This window comes from Clinocottus analis, unplaced genomic scaffold, assembly GCF_023055335.1.
Source record: "Clinocottus analis isolate CAN_PGR_092001 unplaced genomic scaffold, fCliAna1.0.p SCAF_7, whole genome shotgun sequence".
Taxonomy (NCBI): domain Eukaryota; kingdom Metazoa; phylum Chordata; class Actinopteri; order Perciformes; family Cottidae; genus Clinocottus; species Clinocottus analis.
The window spans coordinates 3,406,247-3,425,879 of NW_027176229.1; the positions used below are offsets into that span (position 1 = coordinate 3,406,247).

General features: G+C 43.1%; 1 protein-coding gene across 4 annotated transcripts; it reads left to right on the top strand.

Annotated features, from left to right (window-relative positions):
* The first annotated feature begins 321 nt into the window (after window positions 1-321).
* On the top strand, window positions 322-12,286 carry rabl6b (RAB, member RAS oncogene family-like 6b). Of its 4 annotated transcripts, XM_068605103.1 has the most exons (18): window positions 322-459; window positions 1,979-2,375; window positions 2,478-2,612; window positions 2,725-2,739; window positions 2,963-3,010; window positions 3,209-3,238; window positions 4,185-4,237; window positions 4,384-4,472; window positions 5,817-5,957; window positions 7,177-7,282; window positions 7,387-7,490; window positions 8,295-8,680; window positions 8,849-8,996; window positions 9,892-10,089; window positions 10,858-11,119; window positions 11,291-11,477; window positions 11,684-11,742; window positions 11,946-12,286. In XM_068605103.1, the coding sequence occupies exons 2-18, from the start codon at window positions 2,246-2,248 to the stop codon at window positions 12,135-12,137; spliced, it is 2,283 nt and encodes a 760-aa protein (XP_068461204.1). In that variant the 5' UTR covers window positions 322-459; window positions 1,979-2,245; the 3' UTR covers window positions 12,138-12,286. The 4 variants fall into 4 exon arrangements, with proteins under 4 accessions (XP_068461204.1, XP_068461206.1, XP_068461205.1 ...); XM_068605105.1 differs by lacking the exon at window positions 3,209-3,238; XM_068605104.1 differs by lacking the exon at window positions 2,725-2,739.
* Window positions 12,287-19,633: the final 7,347 nt, after the last annotated feature.

Consider the following 19,633-nt stretch of genomic DNA (forward strand, 5'->3'; position numbering starts at 1 on the left):
CAGAGCTGCGACAAAGTAACTACATTTAAAACGGTGCAATCTCGGAAGTGTTTTCAAAATAAAATCAAAGTTTTTGTTCAGTTATATGATGTGCTGAATCACATAGTAGAGAGCGGAGGACTATGATAGAATTAAGGAGATCCCAATGAAATTATTTACTGAATGGACCTTGTGGTGCGATTGCTTTCTCAACTGCTGCGTCCAGGGTCAAAAACTAACTTATCGGCTGGTCAAATGTATGTTTTTCTCTAAAGCGCGCAGGAGTGCGCTCGTGTGCTTTATTTTGACAGATGTAGCGGAAGTTGTAAATGTGTGTCTCGCGCTTGACGCTTGGTCTATGTGGCTGCTCGCTTTTGCAAAGGAATGTCGCTGCTGCTATATCTCTGTTGGGATGGAGGACGGACAGATGTTTTGAAAAAAAGATGTCGCGACTGCAACCTCTCCTGTTATTAAATAACTGTGAGTATGTGTAGCGTATGCCACCCGCGAAGAAAACAGTCAGTCTGGCAGCGCTTTAATGCCAATGAGCGGACATGCTAGCTAATATCGTCTGTCGAGCTAACGCTAGCTAAAACAGAGCCGATGGATAACGTTACCTCTCAGCAGGTGTAGGTGACACACCTGGCTGCCTCGTCACTCTTTGACTGTCGACATACCCTTCAGAGTGTTTTAGGCTTTAATATTTTAGGCATAATTGCAATCAAAACTTCGATATATAAACCCTCTTACGAGCGCGAAAACAGCCTTAACGGCTAATGCTAGCGTGAAGTGCGTGACATTTAAGGGACATTTGTCCCTCCTGAAGAATCGAGTCACGGCTCGACTTCACGCTGGAGCTGTCCCCTATTTAAGATGACCAATGTCATCTGCATGTCACTGCACTAATGTCAACTAGAGACAGATCCCGAGGCTGGTCTGATGGTGAATAATTGATCCGCCTCTGTGACAGCTGGGACCCGTTTGGGATTTAATAGGGAAGCGGATCAGCTAAAAGGCCTTATTCAGCATTGCTTTTTCTATTCAAATAATCATAATAATAATAATTAAAATAATCGATTTGGCTCCCCCCCCGTTTTATGGATAAGGAAGAAATGGCAAGATTTTTGGAAACCGGTAAAACAAAAGAAAAAAAATGTTATAGCGTACTGCAAGTTTATTTGTACAGCATATTTTGGACACAGTGTTATTTCATGTTTTATACATAAATGAAAACATCAGTAGATACAATCTAGTTAAAAAACAGAACGAAGTAAATCAAACGGAGTACAAATTAAAGGCAAGTAATTTGAAAGAAAATCTGAAATGCATAGAAGTGGAATAAAAGCATTGTAAAAAGAAACACAGTAGCATTTTAGCTCTTTGGCCAGTTTGTTCCAGTTTCATGCAGCATCACAGTAAAATGGGGCTTTGCTTTGTTTAGTTGGAAGTCTGTGCTGTTGTAGCTGAGAGAGATGTATTCTGGGCCTAATTTAATGTCTGCACTTTCAAATATGTATTCTGTAACTAACAGGGAAGCCTAGTGTAAAGATTTCCTAACTGGAGTAATGTCCTCGGTCCTTTGAGTCCTGGATAAAACCATGGAGATGGACTATTGTTTCATCTAGGTGGTTCAATGGGTGTTTTAGGTTTCTGGAAATACATTTAGAATTCACAACAGCTAGTTTAATGACTGTGAGGGCTTCTTTTCCTGGTGATCAGGAATTTTATAGAATAATTATTGTGCAGAAAAATGGACACTTAGTTTTATTGTGTGAAAAGTATGAGAGGCACAAGCCATTGTCAGTATTTTGGGAAATTGACATGGTCTTTTTAAAATAAGTGTTGAGCCATGTCTTAGATATTTATCAACAGCAATAACCAGAATATCATATGTATACTTTTGTGTACAAATTTCGTTTTCTTTTATCATTCTGATACCTTGCAAGTGAATTTCCAACCATAACTTTTGTATTCCTTTGTGTGTGTTTGTTTTTCACAGATGATGCTCAAAAAAACATAGTAGTTACTTCCACCTCTGACTGGCGACCAAAAGCATCCAGTCAGATTTAAGAGAACTGCTGCTGAATTCAGGGACAATATTTAGTCGAATTGGCTTCATATGTGCTTCTAAGCATGGACCCGTAACTCCCTCATCTTCCAGGACACGCTGTTACACAATCCCATCGGTTGTTGTGTGACGATCCATCCCGGGGAGTTCCACCACACCACTGCGCGTTACTGTACAAGCCTGTGACGCACCGCCGAGATGTTTTCAGCACTCAAGAAGCTGGTGGGGTCCGAGCCAGGCCAGCTCAGGGACAAAAACATTCCGGCTGGCCTGCAGTCCATGAACCAAAGTTTGCAGAGACGCTTCGCCAAAGGGGTCCAGTATAACAGTAAGTGATACAGCCGGTCACGCGTACAGGCTTCCGCTATTGCTTGTTAGTGAAGCGGATGAGCTGTTTACTGACAAACTCTCTCTCTCTCTCCGTATCAAGTGAAAATAGTGATCCGGGGAGATAGAAACACCGGGAAGAGTACTTTATGGCATCGACTGCAGGGCAAGAAGTTTGTGGAGGAGTACCTACCCACTCAGGAGATTCAAGCCACAAGTATCCATTGGAATTACAAAAGTAAGTCCTCATGTGGTCTCTGAACTATGTTTGATCACCAATGCTCTTGCTGTGTTTCTATTTTGGCGAATATTTGACATCTGCCGTTCTGTGCCTCGCTGATTTATTTCAGTGGCTCCATATCAAGGTAAAATTTAGACCTAGCCTCAGCTAACCCTGTTTTAGAGTAGGTGTCCTCTATTTGTGTTAGTCACTTCATACCAAGCTGACCTTTTTCCACCCTACTACCTCTAGTATTTGCCGTTGTTGGATTCATACTAGACTCGCTTAACCGCCTGCACATTTTAAGTTTTGGAATCTGCGTCCTAAGAGTATGAATAATGCAAACACCCTTTCTGTTTCCCCCTCAGCTACTGATGATGTGGTCAAGGTAGAGGTGTGGGACGTGGTAGACAAAGGTAAGTGTTGACACAGAGGCTCGCCTCGCTCTAAGAAGTCACGCCTTTGTCTCTCTCTCTCCACTGCTGTCAACCAGCCGCAGTATTTCACGACGCCAAACGGACACGTCGGTTTCTGCTTTGTTTGTGTTTCTGTCCTCAGTGTTGACGTTGTCTTCCTTTTTTTTTTTTTTTGCACCTCTCTTGCACTCATCTCAGGTCAAAAATATCCTCTTCCCGAAGGTGTAGGTGAGCGCCACCGTAGTGTGTAGAGAGTGAAATGGCATGTGTGCTGTGGGTTTTGAGCCCCACCTCGTCACGCTCTTATCTGAATGTAAATATTCCCAGAGGTCTGCTGCGTGGCTACTTTTCTGAGTTTGGCTGACTTTTCTGCTGTGTGTAGCTTGAGCCTGAGTTTGGTACTGTGTGAGCCGTGACGTGTACCTCTTTCACACCAGGGGGCTCTACCGAGGTGGAACTAGCGCCGATTGTGTGTCCAAAAGGGTTACCCGGCGTTGAGCGGCAATCTAACGAGGGTTGATTTTTATTTTTTTTCAAAGCAATTGCCACACTATCAATGTCGAGGGGACGGGGGCAAACTACGCCATTTTTTTCACCGCAAATACCTCACACTAGTTTTTTCAGCTTGATTTTTTTCTGTTCCGTTTGGCTGACATTTCAGCTTCATCTGGAACTGACAGTGAAGCCACGGGTAGTCAAGCACTAAATTGAGTAACTTCGCCTCAATTCATTCATCGTAGACTGATACTTGCGTATGACAGAAAAGATATCTTCCAGCTGTGATTGGTTGTTCGTCATCACAAGACCTGCTGAAGCGTTTCAGCTGCAGCAGGTCTTGTGACCCAGGTCCTAGATGAATAGTCATGACCAGGATTTAACTAAGTGTTGATTGGTTTGAATTGACAAAAGAAGATTTGAGCGCAGGTCAGATAACCCCGGTCCAACCCTGCTCATCGGTGTGAAAGGGGTATTAATGCCAGCAGTATGTGTGTGTGTTTGAAGGACGATGTGAGTTAAAATACGGCTGTAAGATGCTTTTCCATAAGAAAAGTGGCTGCGCTGCTCTGCTTCTTTTACTCACCAGGATCTAACATAAAGCAAGTAGCTAAGCTGTCGGCTGTGATGTTTCTTTTCTCTTCAGCTCGTCTAAACTCGTGATTTCTTGTTCTTTCAGGCAAAGGCAAAAAGCGCGGAGAGAATTTGAAACTGGAGAATGAGCCTCAAGAGGTGATTATCACATGGCTGTCATGTGTTTAGGAAACTGACTCCTTTCTAGTATGTGGGTCAGGGAAGGAGTTAGAGTATGGTAAGAAGTATTATATTTGCTTCCGGTATCATGTGATTAATACATGTGTTTAACGTGTGTGTTGTAGTCGGATGAGGTGGCCCTGGATGCAGAGTTCCTGGATGTGTACAAGAACTGTAATGGAGTCATCATGATGTTTGACATCACCAAGCAGTGGTAAGTGGGCTGGCCACAAGAATACTTTATTATAACGTATATATATGGGCACGGTCTCATTATATTTTACGTTATTGACTTATTGTACAATATATGGACATGACTTTGATCATTTTCGCTGACCTTGATGCTGCTCGTTATATTTACATGTGTTTGTTTATATTGGACTTTTAGCCAACATGATGCCAACATAAATAGTTGGGGTTCTGCTACTGTTGTATAACATGGGCATTGCACAGACATTGCACATTTTAATGAACAGATCCCAATAGTCCATTTAACTTATTGTTTTGGTTGTGTCGTTATATTGCATTTATGTTTCATTTTCTCACATTCATTCACGTTTCCAATGTCGGATTAGCTTTTAAGAATGAAATGAATTGCTCTTAAATGCAGTACATGTAGTACTGTGCTATCATACTAACACTAGAAGTGTGGCATCAAATGGTCTTAAAATGAGTTATCGCAATTGTTGCTGGGACAATTTGCCGTCTAAAGCAATAGGAGTTATTGTGACGGGCCGAGTGATCTGAGCTGTTGTCCTCTCGCCGTCTCGTCAGTGAGCTCTCGTGCTACAATATGCATGGGCAGATTAGGTTTCGCTGGGGGATTCTGTTCAGCTTCAAAGGTAAAAAAAACCTCTAAAGACATTTCAACACGGCTATTTTTGCCATTACGTCTGAGGGAATAGATGGAGATGCATTGTTTTCTCCAAATAATATCATGATGGACGTGGTGCACCGATAGATGTTGAATTGTTTGTTGTTATTGTGGCCATGGTGTACTGACGTGTTACTTTCAATGTCGTAACAGCACTGGTACTGCTGTTGGTGCCCAACTCTCAGGTGTAAATTACATTGTTTTGTTGTTCAGCAACACATATAGGAGTTACACGGTATATTTTTCTTTACCATTATTATATAATATCATTTTAAATACATATACTTGGAGGAAAACTGCTGGATGGCAGCTTGTGGTTTATCTCTTTAGTTGGGAAAGAGAGGACAACTTTCTCAATTAATACACTTTTAGTAATGTTTTATTATTATTACCATAATTCTTTAGGCCTCCACTGAACTTCAATCATGATTTGAGATGACATTTTGGATATGGTAAGTGTTTCTCCTCCTGGTTTTAAAGGCTGCATCGCTTTTTGAACTCACCAGACGGTTCCAGCTGTTCAATTGTTTGCCTTCACCGATTTACCGACCAAGGTATTTGGTCAAAATGACATGTAAATGTATTCCATATTGCTCTAACTTCACTCAATTGTTTCCATCAGATCTGAGCGTCTTCACTTTTTCCGCTCGCCCACCCACACACACGTGTTTTTGTCGATTGCAGGACTTTTAACTACATCCTGAGGGAGCTGCCCAAAGTACCCACCCACGTGCCGGTGTGCGTGTTGGGCAACCACAGGGACATGGGCGAGCACCGCGTCATCCTCCCCGATGACATCAGAGACCTGATCGCCGGACTGAACAGGTAGAGAGCAGCACTGGGCTGCATGAAGCCTCGTGAAGCTTTGAGGCTTTCCTTCTGTTTGTGCCGCTATAGATGCGACCGGAACACTGACATTTGCTGGTTTGTACAACGTGTAGCAGCCAACATGTAATGCATAAATGTAGGTATGGTTGTGCAATATGTAGCATTAACAATAACTAATGTATTGACCAAAAAGCTAGGATACAAAGCATTTTTGCTGAGTAAACACAAATGTACTTTATTGTTGTACTTGAGGTGTCCACTGTGGGAAACTTAGTTTGAATCAACATGTGATGTGAGAAAAAATTACTTTTATTACATTATTGTTTAGTCGAGCGTGAGGGATGGAAACCTTAAACTCTTCCTGACGAGGAAGTCTTTGTATTTGAAAGTAAAGTCTCCGGCCTGATGACAAGACTGCATCACACCACGTGATGGTCCATGGAACTCTAACAAGGGTTTTTCGGAGGAACTATATTACTCGGGGAAAGACATTTGATGAAGAAGATGAATTATCTTGCCCATACTCAAAACAAAAGACCCTCATTTTGTGTGATCCTCGATGAGGTCTTTTCCTCTTGATTCACGTCACTTCTGACACATCAATTAAAATAAATGAATTTTAAATTATATTTAAGGACATTTTTATTTTCCTCAGCTTAGTAGACCAAAATATGTTAAAGTGGCATTTATTAATATGTTTGCAAGAGCAGCGGATAAAAATCTCTGCGTGAACAGTTTGAAGAAGTTGCTCACAGTGACAAAACCCCACATAGTACGGTCAGCCAATCGTAGTTCCCATTTCGCAGAGATTTTTAATCCAATTATTTTGGTTTTACTGCCCACAAACGTAACATAAAGCAGCTGGTGAATGTAGAGAAGCATTTAGCGGCCAAAGAGACAGACGTTCTTCTCTGGAGTCTGCAGAGACCAAACCAGAGCAAAAAGGAGAGGGGAACATCAGGCAGACTGAAACGTGACGCCAAATGAACGCTCGATAAGAGAGGGGGTTTGCTTATACGTTCACCAACTTAAAACCGGGACAACCTGTCAGATGTTGCTTTTAAAAGCTCGTTCTTCTGCCCCCAAGTGGCCAAAAAGGTGATGAATGCAGCTTTAACATGTTTGCGTCTCTCTTTTAATACAATACAAGGACCACTCTGACAACTATGCTGCGTATGTAGGAAATTGTCCTAAAAGTATTCCTTGTGTTTTACAGACCGATGGGAGCGTCTTACATCCACTACGCCGAGTCCTCCATGAAGAATGGGTTTGGTCTGAAATATCTGCATAGGTTTTTCAACATCCCTTTCCTGCAGCTGCAGGTACTTTCACTCTTCATTTGCCCTTTTTAAGTTCAGGATTTTAATGTATCGGCTTTAACTTAAATGAGAAACTAAGGTGTGTATGTATGTGTGCGTGTGCGCAGAGAGAGACCCTCCTGAGGCAGCTGGAGACAAACCAGCTGGACATGGACGCCACTCTGGAGGAGCTCTGTGTCCAGCAGGAGACTGAAGATCAGAACTATGAGATGTACTGTCTGCTTTGTTCCTCTCTCGACCCGAGTACTGTTGTACAGACGGACGTGAGCAGAAGCTTTTTCGTCCACAAGTTTCTCGAGCACGGCTGCAATAGTGTGTAGGGGCAATATAGGGGTACAAAGAACATTACAATTTATGGAGAAATAACTCCTATAAAAGTCTATTGAACTCAAAGTCATATATTCATAAGAGAAAAATAATATGGAATGAAAAACTGAAGTAATTGTTGTGCCGTCTGTTGTTTTGACATTGTGACGGTTCAGGGTAATTTCTGTTTTTTAGTGTTATCAGTGCTGAAATAAGACACGCGCCCATTTAGCCAAAGATCTACTTTCCGGTACCTTCTTCAACATTAGTGTGTGATTCTGTTCATATAGATGAACATGTTTCTTTCAGGACCTCCACCTACGGCAGATGGTGCACCTGATGCTTTCTTGTGTGCACGAGAAACTTGAAAACAAAGTTTTTGCACATGTCCACTCATTTTCATTATGATTAAAAGCTGAATTGTATCAAGGACATGTCTTTGTGTGTCTGGGCACAAAGACAAGTTCCATCTCAGTTTGTTGCTAATTTCTTGTCACGTTAATGAACGGTGATCTGTTTTTCAATGCGACTGATGAATCCAAGCTTTGAACTAATGTTAACTAACTTAAAGAGCAGAACGTCGTCAAAACATAAAAATGTTACCGACGGCTTCTCGATAGCATCATTCACACTGCCCAGTCTTTATAGCTTCAGGTGACATTACAGGTGCCTCATACTTTACTAACCAGCCTCGTTTTCATCCCCGCAGTTTCCTGGAGAACTTGGAATCTCGCAGTAAGGGCTTCGGCTCTCCTGGTCCCGCTAACGGTCAGAGTCCCGACTCGGGCTCCCAGTCCCCCATCGTCCCTCCCAGCGGCGCCTCCACGGGCAGCTCCAGCCCCAGCACCCCTCAGCCTCCAGTTCCCTCCCCAGCGGTCCCGCAGTCGCCGTCCGTGTCCGTCTCCTCCCCTCCCCCTCCGCCGGCAGCTGTCAGCGCGGCGGTTCCCCTCGCTGTTGAGTGGAAGCCGCCGGCCCAGTCGCCCGAACACCTTCAGGCCTCGGCCGCACCGGGAGGCTCCGCCTCCCAGAAACGCGGCTTCATGTCCCGCTGGTTTGGTTCATCTCCTGCCGCCGAGGCTCCTGCTTCTGCGCCAGGTGAGTCTTTCCTAAACACTGCCGGAGCAGGAAAAGACCCTCACCAGTGCACACACCGTCTGCAACCATTCTTGTTGCGCTCGTCCTTTGGTCTGAAACTTAGTAAGTTTAAAATGATCAAACGGCTGCAATTATTTTGAGACTTATTGGGCTCTATGTTCCCCTCAGACGACCAACCCGCACCAGTGTGCCCTTCTAAGGTTCAGAGTGTGGATGACTTTGTGCCAGATGAGAGGCTGGATAGAAGCTTCCTGGAGGACAGCCTGCCCTTCAGGACCAAAGGGCCTCAGCCTGCACCGGCTGTGGACAGCGACAGGTCAGCCTTTTGTGGCATTTTGATTCGGACCATTTTGTTTTTTTCTTCCTAATTTTTTTTTTAATTAGCCTCAACATGGCTTTTTAGTTATTGATGTGACGAGATTTATAGGTTAACTTGATCAGCATTCAAACAAGTTGTGTTCTGTACATTTAATGTCACTGAGCTTGTGGGATGCACAAAACACCTTAAGTTAAGATGTTCCTAAATGTTTAAATGAAGATTCCCTTCAAATATAATGAGTGGCCCAAAATTCCTCTTACGGTTTCCTTCAAGTTTGTACTTGAATACTTAAAGATTTTCTCCTCATCTTGGTCTTAAGGAATGCCTTAAAGTTAGTCAAACTTTTGCAGAAATACTTAACTCCAACATGGCTGAGTTCATGTCACTAAATGAAAGCAGTAAACGCGTGGGACCGGGAGAATCCAGAGAATTGATTTGACACTATGATTGAACAAAGCCGTAAAGGCTCGCCTCAAAACGCCGCCATTTGACATGAGGACCTGAAACCGACGGGTGAGGAGAATAGCAATACATCTTTGATGGATTGATGGTTGCACTACAGGTTTTGATCTTTCCAGTCAGTAAGAGGCAAGGCATTTCATATCCAAGGGTCAACGGTGTTCAGGTTTAAATAAGAACAAAATCAACTTCCAGCCAGCCTGCATAATGAAAATAATATCACCAGTGTTGTAGCTCAATTGCCCAGCAATGCCAATAATCAGTCTCCATGGAAACTGTAGCATCTTGAAGCCTTGCTCGTCTCTGCGTAACCACCTGGCTGTTTGGGCAGAGATGCTCAGCAGTTCCTAGTAGAAGACCCTCCCCCGTCAATGAGTAAAGCAGGAAGAAAAGAAAGAAAAGAGACCATTGTCCTGTCTTGTGTCTGTCCCAGTGACGGCGAGGACAGAGGAAACCCCATGGTGTCTGGTTTCCTGGATGAGCTGGATCCTGAGGACACGGCGCCCAGCCTTCCCCAACCGAAGACCCTGCCGCCCAGCAAAGACGTCACTCTGACCAGTGACGAGGATGACGGGGTTCCAGCGGCCGTCGCTCAGAACCAAGACCTGGACAGTGAACCTGAGCTGAAAGCGTAAGTCCTTCCTCACACTGGCACGGATAAATGTTCCTGAGGGTCAACGAGGCGCCAACGTGGCTGAACAAAAGCAGATGTGTCAGTCAAAGTTAACTAACCGGGGTATTGATATTAACCAGCCACTTCTTATGTAAATAACCACAATAATGCTATGAGTGCCATCACCAAAGAGAAGTCTGAAGGAGTGTATTTCAACAATATATTGTCTCTGCATTAAAGGGAACATTCCAGATGTAAATGCAATGCATCAAAAGTCGCGTTGTTTGAATTTCTACCGAGATCAAGAAAGGAATTAAATCTATTTTGGCTTCTGGCTTATTTTCCCAAAGTTGGTGCCGTGGCTCTTTGCTGTGCCTTTATCCTTTTTAAATGTCAACAGGCTTAATATAAACATTGTTTTCCTAGTTTTGTAAAAACAAATCATAAATATAAATATACTGAATAGTTACTTATTAAAATAATGGCTTTTGTCCCTGCTACCCGATCCCACTATTTGAGTATTGGAACTATATTCGTTGTAGTGATGTAAAAGTAGTTGCTTTTCAGTGTTGCCAATGCAAAGATTTCTACTCCCCCAGTTTCTCTCTACCATGCGTTTCTTTATGCGGGTGCTTCTATGACTTTTAGATGAGAATCCTGAACGGCAAAAGGTCCGAGTGGCATCGCAAAAAGAGCATGCGGATGAGAAAATAAAACCTGGAGGGAAAGATAACAATGTACAAAACGTTGAATGAAATGCAAACGTTCCACGTCGCCCCGTTTCAGACCTGTGACCCACATCACCAAACCAAAGGTGGCCTCCAAAGCTGCAGAGCTCCGAGGCCAGAGCGCAGCGCCCATCTCCCTCACTTTAACCCCCGCGGCGGAGCAGCTGCCCCGACACCAGGGCAAGAAGAAGGGAAGCCCACCGAGAGCCGAGGACTCCGACACGGACCCCGAGGCCCCTGCGGCCCATCAGATCCTCTCCTATGTCATGGACGACCCCGACTTTGAGTCTGAGGCGTCAGACACGCCGAAAATAACGAAGGTAAAGTAGAGCCGATTGAGGTTCACTCGACTGTTGGATTCGAGTCGTGTATGTTTTTGTCATCCAGTGAATTCCCCAACGAGAGGCTTTGTTTTTTCTCCCCCTCCTTTTTTTTTCCGGACAAATCCAAAATTTTGTTCGTTCATGTTCCGACTGACCGTCTCTTCACAGGACATATTTCCAGTGAGAGACGAGCTACTGTCCGACCTCTCCGACGATGACATGCAGTTGGCCAACGTGCCAGAGCCCCTGAAGCCCACCGTGATCTCCTTCAAACAGAAGGACGACACCGACCTGTTCGGCCTCGGCATCCAGGAAGAAGCTCCCGCGGCCAAGGAGAGCAGCGAGGAGCAGGAAGGCAAGTCCTGTAACATCTGTCCACGTGTCTCTCTAACTCCTAAGTGACGTTTTTATCAACATCACTGTAGTGTCCACCAATAAGCTGTTCTAATGAGTGCCTTAACATTATATGAGTCAGCAACATATGTTTGTATGTATGTATGGCAAAATGCCAAACTTGAGTCTTAAGAAAAACAAAAACTGGTGTCTCTGTTCCTCTTTCAGACAAAGAAAGTAAACATTCCTCCAAAGACAAGAAGAAAAAGAAGAAGAAAATCAAAGAGGTAAAGGTGTGTGTGTGTGTGTGTGTGTGTGTGTGTGTGTGTGTGTGTGTGTGTGTGTGTGTGTGTGTGTGTGTGTGTGTGTGTGTGTGTGTGTGTGTGTGTGTGTGTGTGTGTGTGTGTGTGTGTGTTACACACACTGTGAGCTGTAACGTGTCTAAAAGACGCCGACGGCAACACAATAACTCGCGCTCTTCTGTTTTCAGGAAGACGAAAAGACCAAGAAGAAACACAAACCGAAGAAGAAGGAGAAAGACGAGGCTGCAGCGGGAGACGAGAAAGAGAAGAAGAAGAAGAAGTCCCGAACCAAGAAAACGGAAGTGGACGAGCTGGAGGACTTTTTGGGCGGAGGAGCAGCGTCGATCAAAAGAGATGACGGAGATTATGAAGAACTGTAGAAAACAACGCTGACCCTCTTGGTTCCTTGACTTGTACGAGCATAAAGCATCTCCAAGCCATACGCAATACGCAAGGCTACCGACAACAGCCAGGTAAAATCACTAAGGACTCTGGTACCTGTGTGTTCCTTCTGATTGATTCCTCCATCTGCACTACTGCGGCCCCTTCCATTCCAGCCGACAGGAAACGGCGGGAAGACCCACGCGAACGCGCGTCCAAAATGTTAATGATTTGTACTTTGACTCGATCGAATATGTTGGCTGAAGATTTTGTCTTTTGATTTGATTCACTCCCAATCCGCAACTGTAAATAGGGTCACACTAATTCTGATTTAGTATGTTTTGGTGTAATATTGGAGAGCATGCTTAAAGTAATGAGTGACTTTTTAGAGACTCCATTGTGTTCCATCTTTTCTTTCGTTCCTTCTTGTTGGCTCAAGCGCTCAAAGGCAGATGGTCTGAAAAAGAAAACAAAATATTTTAAACATTTCATCTTTTGCTACATTTAAAAACATTTTTGCTTTGTTTCAGTCTCCATCCGCACTTTTACACACCAAGGACGTGACTATTAAAAGACAGGGAAATGCAAAATACTCCTTCAAATATTTAAATAACAGGAGGCTATGAATACCAGGAGGACCAACTGCAGTACAGCCTTCGATACTGTAAGCTCTTTTACTGAGTTTCTCTCTCGTGAAATGGTCTGAGGGAATTTGAGTTCCCAATGAAAAAAAGTTACGCAGTGTAGCTGTCTAGGGCTTTTATTGTGAAAGGTCGGTCTGCATCTGTCCCAGCGGATGTAGACAGTGTGTTTGCCGGTGAAAGGAGGAGAAAGAAGTGTGACGATTGTGTTCCTCATCTTTTGTGCGTCAAAGTGGAAGACGAAAGATTCAGCATCTGGGACGCCTCGGTGTCCTGAAGAAATGTAAATGTTATCCTAGAAAACTCCTGATATTGGGACAGTGAGTCGGTCTGTGTACTGTAGTCGGACATGTCCAGACATCGTAAAACAAGTCGACGATGTTAGATGATCTCGATCATGTCCGTACATTGTAAAATCAGTCGATACCCCAATTATGGTCACGGTCCTCATTTAAACGCACAAGTCTCTGTGACTTGATGAACTCAACTATTGGTCATTGCGTCACTCTCCTGCCTTGTTGGCACAAATAAACACCTGCCAGCGGTCGCCTCTCCTCTGCTTCACCTCCCCGGTTTTCTGCAGTTTGCCTTAAAGGAGGTTTTACTCCGAGGGAAGGACTTTCCGCCGTCCTCATGAACCGTTGTTAAAGTGTTCTTACTGTAAAGGGTCGGCGAGCCGTCGATGGGTGAAATTAAGAGTCTCTGTCGTCGGATCGCAGTGGATCAGGACGCCCGTCTGTCTTTTTGCTTTCCTTTTGATCCTCGTTGAAGGGCAACACCCTGCCGAGGGCGTGTCGAGGATTTGCGTTATAATTTCTCTCTACGTGAAATGTCTAAGATTTGTCCCCGTTGTTTTATCCGCGTGTTATTTATTACTTCCGTTTGTTGTGTTGTTGCAAAGCGTCAGGGTTGAGTTTGCGTGAGTTTGTGCTGAAACTTTCCTCAACGATCAAAACACTTGCGGCTTCTTACAGATCAGAGCTGTGCATATCGCTCTAATGGTTCACTCTACTTACTCGAGTTACTGCTTGTAACGACATGTGCGTGGTGACACAAACAACTACCGGTGAGCATCTTCCACAAACCACCACTTTTTCTTTCTTTTTTTTTTCAAACTAGAGAAAATAACGGTGTGTATTTTTTGGAGAGATTTCATAAGGCCTCCATCTCCCATTCATACATAGTTTACAAATATCTTGTGTTTGATATTCCAAAGTTGAAACTATGCAGCATTGATCCTGAATACTGTGTGCTCTTTTTTGTGTTTGTATTTTGTCATGTGATTGAGGATAAATGCTGAAAGCCCAGTTTCAAGCAAAGCATGAGACTTCAATGTACAGCAAGAAAAGAATGTATAAAGTATATAAATAATATCCATCTATCTGAAGAGCTTTGTCCCAACAATGATGCCGTGTGGAAACAATGTCTGAAATGCTACGAAATGATCTGATCAAGAAGGTAGCGACGACGATAAGGATTTGTACTTCCAGGTATTTAGTTTCTCCAGATGGTACGGCATCTTGGAACGAAAGCCTTCATTTATTTTTCACCCCATGACATGTTCCATCTTTACACTGTGTGAGTTTGCCTATGTTTGGTTTGTCCAATAAATGCAAACTTATTTCTTCATAAAAAAAAAACATTTCTTGTGTCTTTTAAAAACAAACAAAAATTAGGAAAGTTGCTGTGGTTTAAATGATTCTGTGCGTTTCTGCAAAGAAAAAAGAAAAATCTGAAATGAAGCAGGGCCACCCTCCTCTTCACTCCAGCACACAGCAAGACGGACCAACCAGAGCTCTGCTCACGAGGATGTCATCAAGAAGATGATGTCATCTGGTTAAAAAAAAAGGGTGAGTCCCAGACTGAGGCCCAGAAAAAAACTAAAAACCTGTCAAACCTTGTTAACCATAGTCATTCCCTATACAGGTTTTGAGGTTTGATCAATTAACATATTTAAAAAATAAAAAAAGACTGAGGCCCAACCCCCCAAAGCCTTTAAACCTTGAACCCTCGGGGACTTCAGTTGTACTTGTACAGTACAGTTGTGGGGTTTTATTTTGCTGCCTGATTTTTGCTCTTAGCAACAGAATGAGGTAATAATTTTAAAAAATGTCTTTGTCAAAACATCTTCAAGAAGACGAATTAACAGACAGTCGATGAATAAACCAGGTGTGTTATTGAGTCTCTGATTTCATGGAGGCGGGCTGGAAAAATAAAGACTCGAGTTGGTCATCCTTTCTGTACTTAATCACTTCGAGCGTCGCCTTATTAAATTTAAAAAGTTGAATGCAGCTACTTAGGTAGCCACCTTGCCAACATGGCCAGATTTACTCGTTAGACATCCAGCTGTTAAAGTAGCTCCCAGCCAGCTGTTAGATGGGGTCATCCCTCTCCATCTCCAGGCTGGAGCCTGCACCAAACCCTCAGCCGGCTCTCAGCTTCAGCTCCAGCAGCAGGCAGCCCCCTCTAGTGGAGGAGAGAGGAGCTGGGAGGCGGTGTAACCTCCTGCCAACAGAATGCAAAGAAGACAACCACACTTTCACAGTTTGTTCCCTTTACTGATTTCTCTCACTGTGAAAAGGGTCGACGCCCCCTGTGCGTGGATGTTATTGAGGTGCATGACCGGTACGTCAAGTGTGTCTTTGCTTTCACTTTCTAAACAAATTTATGAGTTCAAATGATGTGGATCCTTCAGCGGTGTCTCTGCTGGTTGGTATATCCTGAGCAGATACACACACACGCGCGTTTGATTGCGTTGATATATATTTTGTATGAACGTGTTTTCTGTGCTATAGACTGAAATATCTGCAGGCTTAATATGAACTGGAAAAATTACAGGTAAGGCGTGCTCAATGAATTAGTGAATTTTAATAAAGGATTTTTCAACTTTGTTTAACTTTATTCTTAAACTAGTGAATAATAATATTAACTTTATAACCACTCATATTGTGACAATTGTTTCTCCTCAACTGAGCAACCTGATATCGGTTTTGAAAGAAAGGGAAACAAAAATAACGTGCATGCAAGGCCACATGCACGGTCTAACACAGTGTTAGATGCCTGGGTTAGTGCAGACCTCCCTCACACTGAGCTCATTAACACTGCTGGGTTGCAGCCGCGGGCGATGCTCATCCTTCCATACTTTACCTCCTCAGGGGCGCGATCCATCCGTCCATACTCACCTCCTCCGCGGGAGGGAAGGCCTACAACCTCCAGGGAGGCCTTCACCTGAGAGTTCACAACCCAGTCTCGAACTCGGGGCTCTCGTGCGCCAGGCGAACACCATACCCAGTGCACCACCGTGTTAGACAAATATATAGATATAGATGGATATATTTATCTTAGTTTTACTGGTTTGATATGAGTTGCTTGAGTGAGTTACGCCAGGACGACACGCATGGATAACTCCGTCAAGCTACTAAGCTAGCATATCAAGCTAAGTTAGCATCACTACCCACGGACGCAGGACTGCGTTAAAGAAACACAACAAGGTGGATGAAAACAGGCACATTTTTTCCAAAATAATTGATTGTGTGAGTTTTTTGTGGGCTTTTAAGCTGCCCTTGCATGACGAGAGACTGAGTCCTGGCGGAGCAAGACAGCCAAACTCGTCAAGGACGGCACAACACGAGCTGTTGGACGGCATGTTGTCGGTTAATAGATATGTAAGTAACCCAGTGTGTGTTCTGGCTTTAGAAATGGTTTGTCAATCAATACAAACGTTGTAATAACTGTCAGTTTTTTAGGAAATCAGTGTGTGTGTTTAGGAAATTATCAATATATGTGAAATCATCAGTGAAGTATAGGACTATCTTTTGGAGGTTTATGCAACATGATACATTGTGTGTGTGTGTGTGTGTGTGTGTGTGTGTGTGTGTGTGTGTGTGTATAATTTCCTGCAGGAAAAGGTTACGCATCACTCACAGAAACACAAAAATATACAAAGTGTGTCAACACGACAGACGAAAGACCTTGCAAGAGATTCAAGGTTTTTATTTTGCCATGTGTGCATAGACCCACATTGCAGACACATTGGAACTCTTTTCGCAGGGCTCTCTGAGTCAGATTTTTAAAATAGAAACACACTATAGTGGGAAGGAGAAAGAATATAAACTATGGAGAAAAACACTATGCATACATACTTATAAAAAACATTGTTAGATAACAAAGATTGTAGTTCATGTGATAGTTGTGTGTGTAAGGTCCCGTAGTCGGCTGGATTTTGGCTGTTGAGCATCCTGCTGCAGTTTCCACTGATCCTGTTTCAACTCTTCAATGAAGCCATCCTCATACAACCTCTGGAGAGAGGTGTTCACATGGTACTCTCCATGTTCATACTCTGACAGATACAAGAACATTGCTTTTCATAAAAACATTGCAAATCTGCACGTAAAATGTATGTTACTGTTGTGTATGTTTTATCATTTGGTGATTGTCATTGATTTAATTCAATGTTTTCTTTCTGGAATGATCCAGGCCCTCTCTGGTTTTGTGGCTCTCCTGGACATGGTCAGACACACAGAGAGCGCTTCATCTCCAACAGTTTGACTGAATTCTGAAGCTCCGACGACCCTGCAACACACACACACACACACACACACACACACACACACACACACACACACACACACCCTCCGTTACGGCTGATGACAAAAAGATGATGTGTAACTTTTTGTATTACACAGTACATTGTTTTATTTCCTTCACACAAATGAGAATGAAATAGAAAAAAAGGTGTGAACATATTTATTTTCATGTTTTAGTCACATTATATTCCACGATTGTATGTTTTTGTAGCATTGCAATAAATGGAATGAAACACACCGTATCCAAGAGGTCCAAAGGTTTTGGCACTGTTGCACTGTTCCATTCTTGGGTACATGGATGAGGGAAACCTGACAAAGAAGAGACGTAACTCAAGATTAATCTGAATGTACCTCAAGATGTACTAATCCACGTGTGTGTGCGTGTGAGCGAGCGAGTGAGAGTTGTGCATCATTGTTTGTACCGTAATTATTTAGGCTATTATAGTTGCATAGTAATTATAGTTCTTTAATGATATCCAATATGCTCAGTTGATATATATTTTGTATTTATTTAGATATAATAGGTTGTTTTGCACTATAGAATGAATTATCTGCAAGATCAATATGAACTGGCAAAGTTACAGGTAAGGTGTGCTCAATGAATTAGTGGATTTTAATAAAGGATTATGCAACTTTATTCTTAAACTTTATTCTTGAACTAGTGAATACTAATATTAACTTTATAACCACTGATATTATGACAATTGTTTCTCCTCAACTGAGCAACCCGATATCGGTTTTGAAAGAAAGGGGGAAAACAAAAATAACGTGCATGCAAGGCCACATGCACGGTCTAACACAGTGTTAGATGCCTGGGTTAGTGCAGACCTCCCTCACACTGAGCTCATTAACACTCTGCTGGGTTGCAGCCGCGGGCGATGCTCATCCTTCCATACTTTACCTCCTCAGGGGCGCGATCCATCCGTCCATACTCACCTCCTCCGCGGGAGGGAAGGCCTACAACCTCCAGGGAGGCCTTCACCTGAGAGTTCACAACCCAGTCTCGAACTCGAGGCTCTCGTGCGCCAGGCAAACACCATACCCAGTGCACCACCGTGTTAGACAAATATGTAGATATAGATGGATATATTTATCTTAGTTTTACTGGTTTGATATGAGTTGTTTGAGTGAGTTACGCCAGGACGACACGCATGGATAACTCCGTCAAGCTACTAAGCTAGCATATCAAGCTAAGTTAGCATCACTACCCACGGACGCAGGACTGCGTTGAAGAAACACAACAAGGTGGATGAAAACAGGCACATTTTATCCAAAATAATTGATTGTGTGAGTTTATTGTGGGCTTTTAAGCTGCCCTTGCATGACGAGGGACTGAGTCCTGGAGGAGCAAGACAGCCAAGCTCGTCAAGGACGGCACAACACGAGCTGTTGGACGGCATGTTGTCGGTTAATAGATATGTAAGTAACCCAGTGTGTGTTCTGGCTTTAGAAATGGTTTGTCAATCAATACAAACGTTGTAATAACTGTCAGTTTTTTAGGAAATCAGTGTGTGTGTTTAGGAAATTATCAATATATGTGAAATCATCAGTGAAGTGTAGGACTATCTTTTGGAGGTGTAACATGCAACATGATACATAGTGTGTGTGTGTGTGTGTGTGTGTGTGTGTGTGTGTGTGTGTGTGTGTGTGTGTGTAATTTCCTGCAGGAAAGGGTTACGCATCACTCACAGAAACACAAAAATATACAAAGTGTGGAAATCAGTGTGTGTGTTTAGGAAATTATCAATATATGTGAAATCATCAGTGAAGTGCGGGACTATCTTTTGGAGGTGTATGCAAAATGATACATAGCGTGTGTGTGTGTGTGTGTGTGTGTGTATAATTTCCTGCAGGAAAAGGTTACGCATCACTCACAGAAAGACAAAAATATACAAAGTGTGTCAACACGACAGATGAAAGACCTTGCAAGAGATTCAAGGTTTTTATTTTGCCATGTGTGCATAGACCAACATTGCAGACACATTGGAACTCTTTTCGCAGGGCTCTCTGAGTCAGATTTTTAAAATAGAAACACACTATAGTGGGAAGGAGAAAGAATATAAACTATGGAGAAAAACACTATGCATACATACTTATAAAAAACATTGTTAGAAAACAAAGATTGTAGTTCATGTGATAGTTGTGTGTGTAAGGTCCCGTAGTCGGCTGGATTTTGGCTGCTGAGCATCCTGCTGCAGTTTCCACTGATCCTGTTTCAACTCTTCAATGAAGCCATCCTCATACAACCTCTGGAGAGAGGTGTTCACA

Coding starts and splice junctions, on each gene's coding strand:
- rabl6b (XM_068605103.1), top strand. CDS start 2,246: ATGTTTTCAGCACTCAAGAAGCTGGTGGGGTCCGAGCCAGGCCAGCTC. Junction 7,283..7,386: donor TCCCTTTCCTGCAGCTGCAG/GTACTTTCACTC, acceptor GCGTGTGCGCAG/AGAGAGACCCTCCTGAGGCA. Junction 10,090..10,857: donor AGTGAACCTGAGCTGAAAGC/GTAAGTCCTTCC, acceptor GCCCCGTTTCAG/ACCTGTGACCCACATCACCA.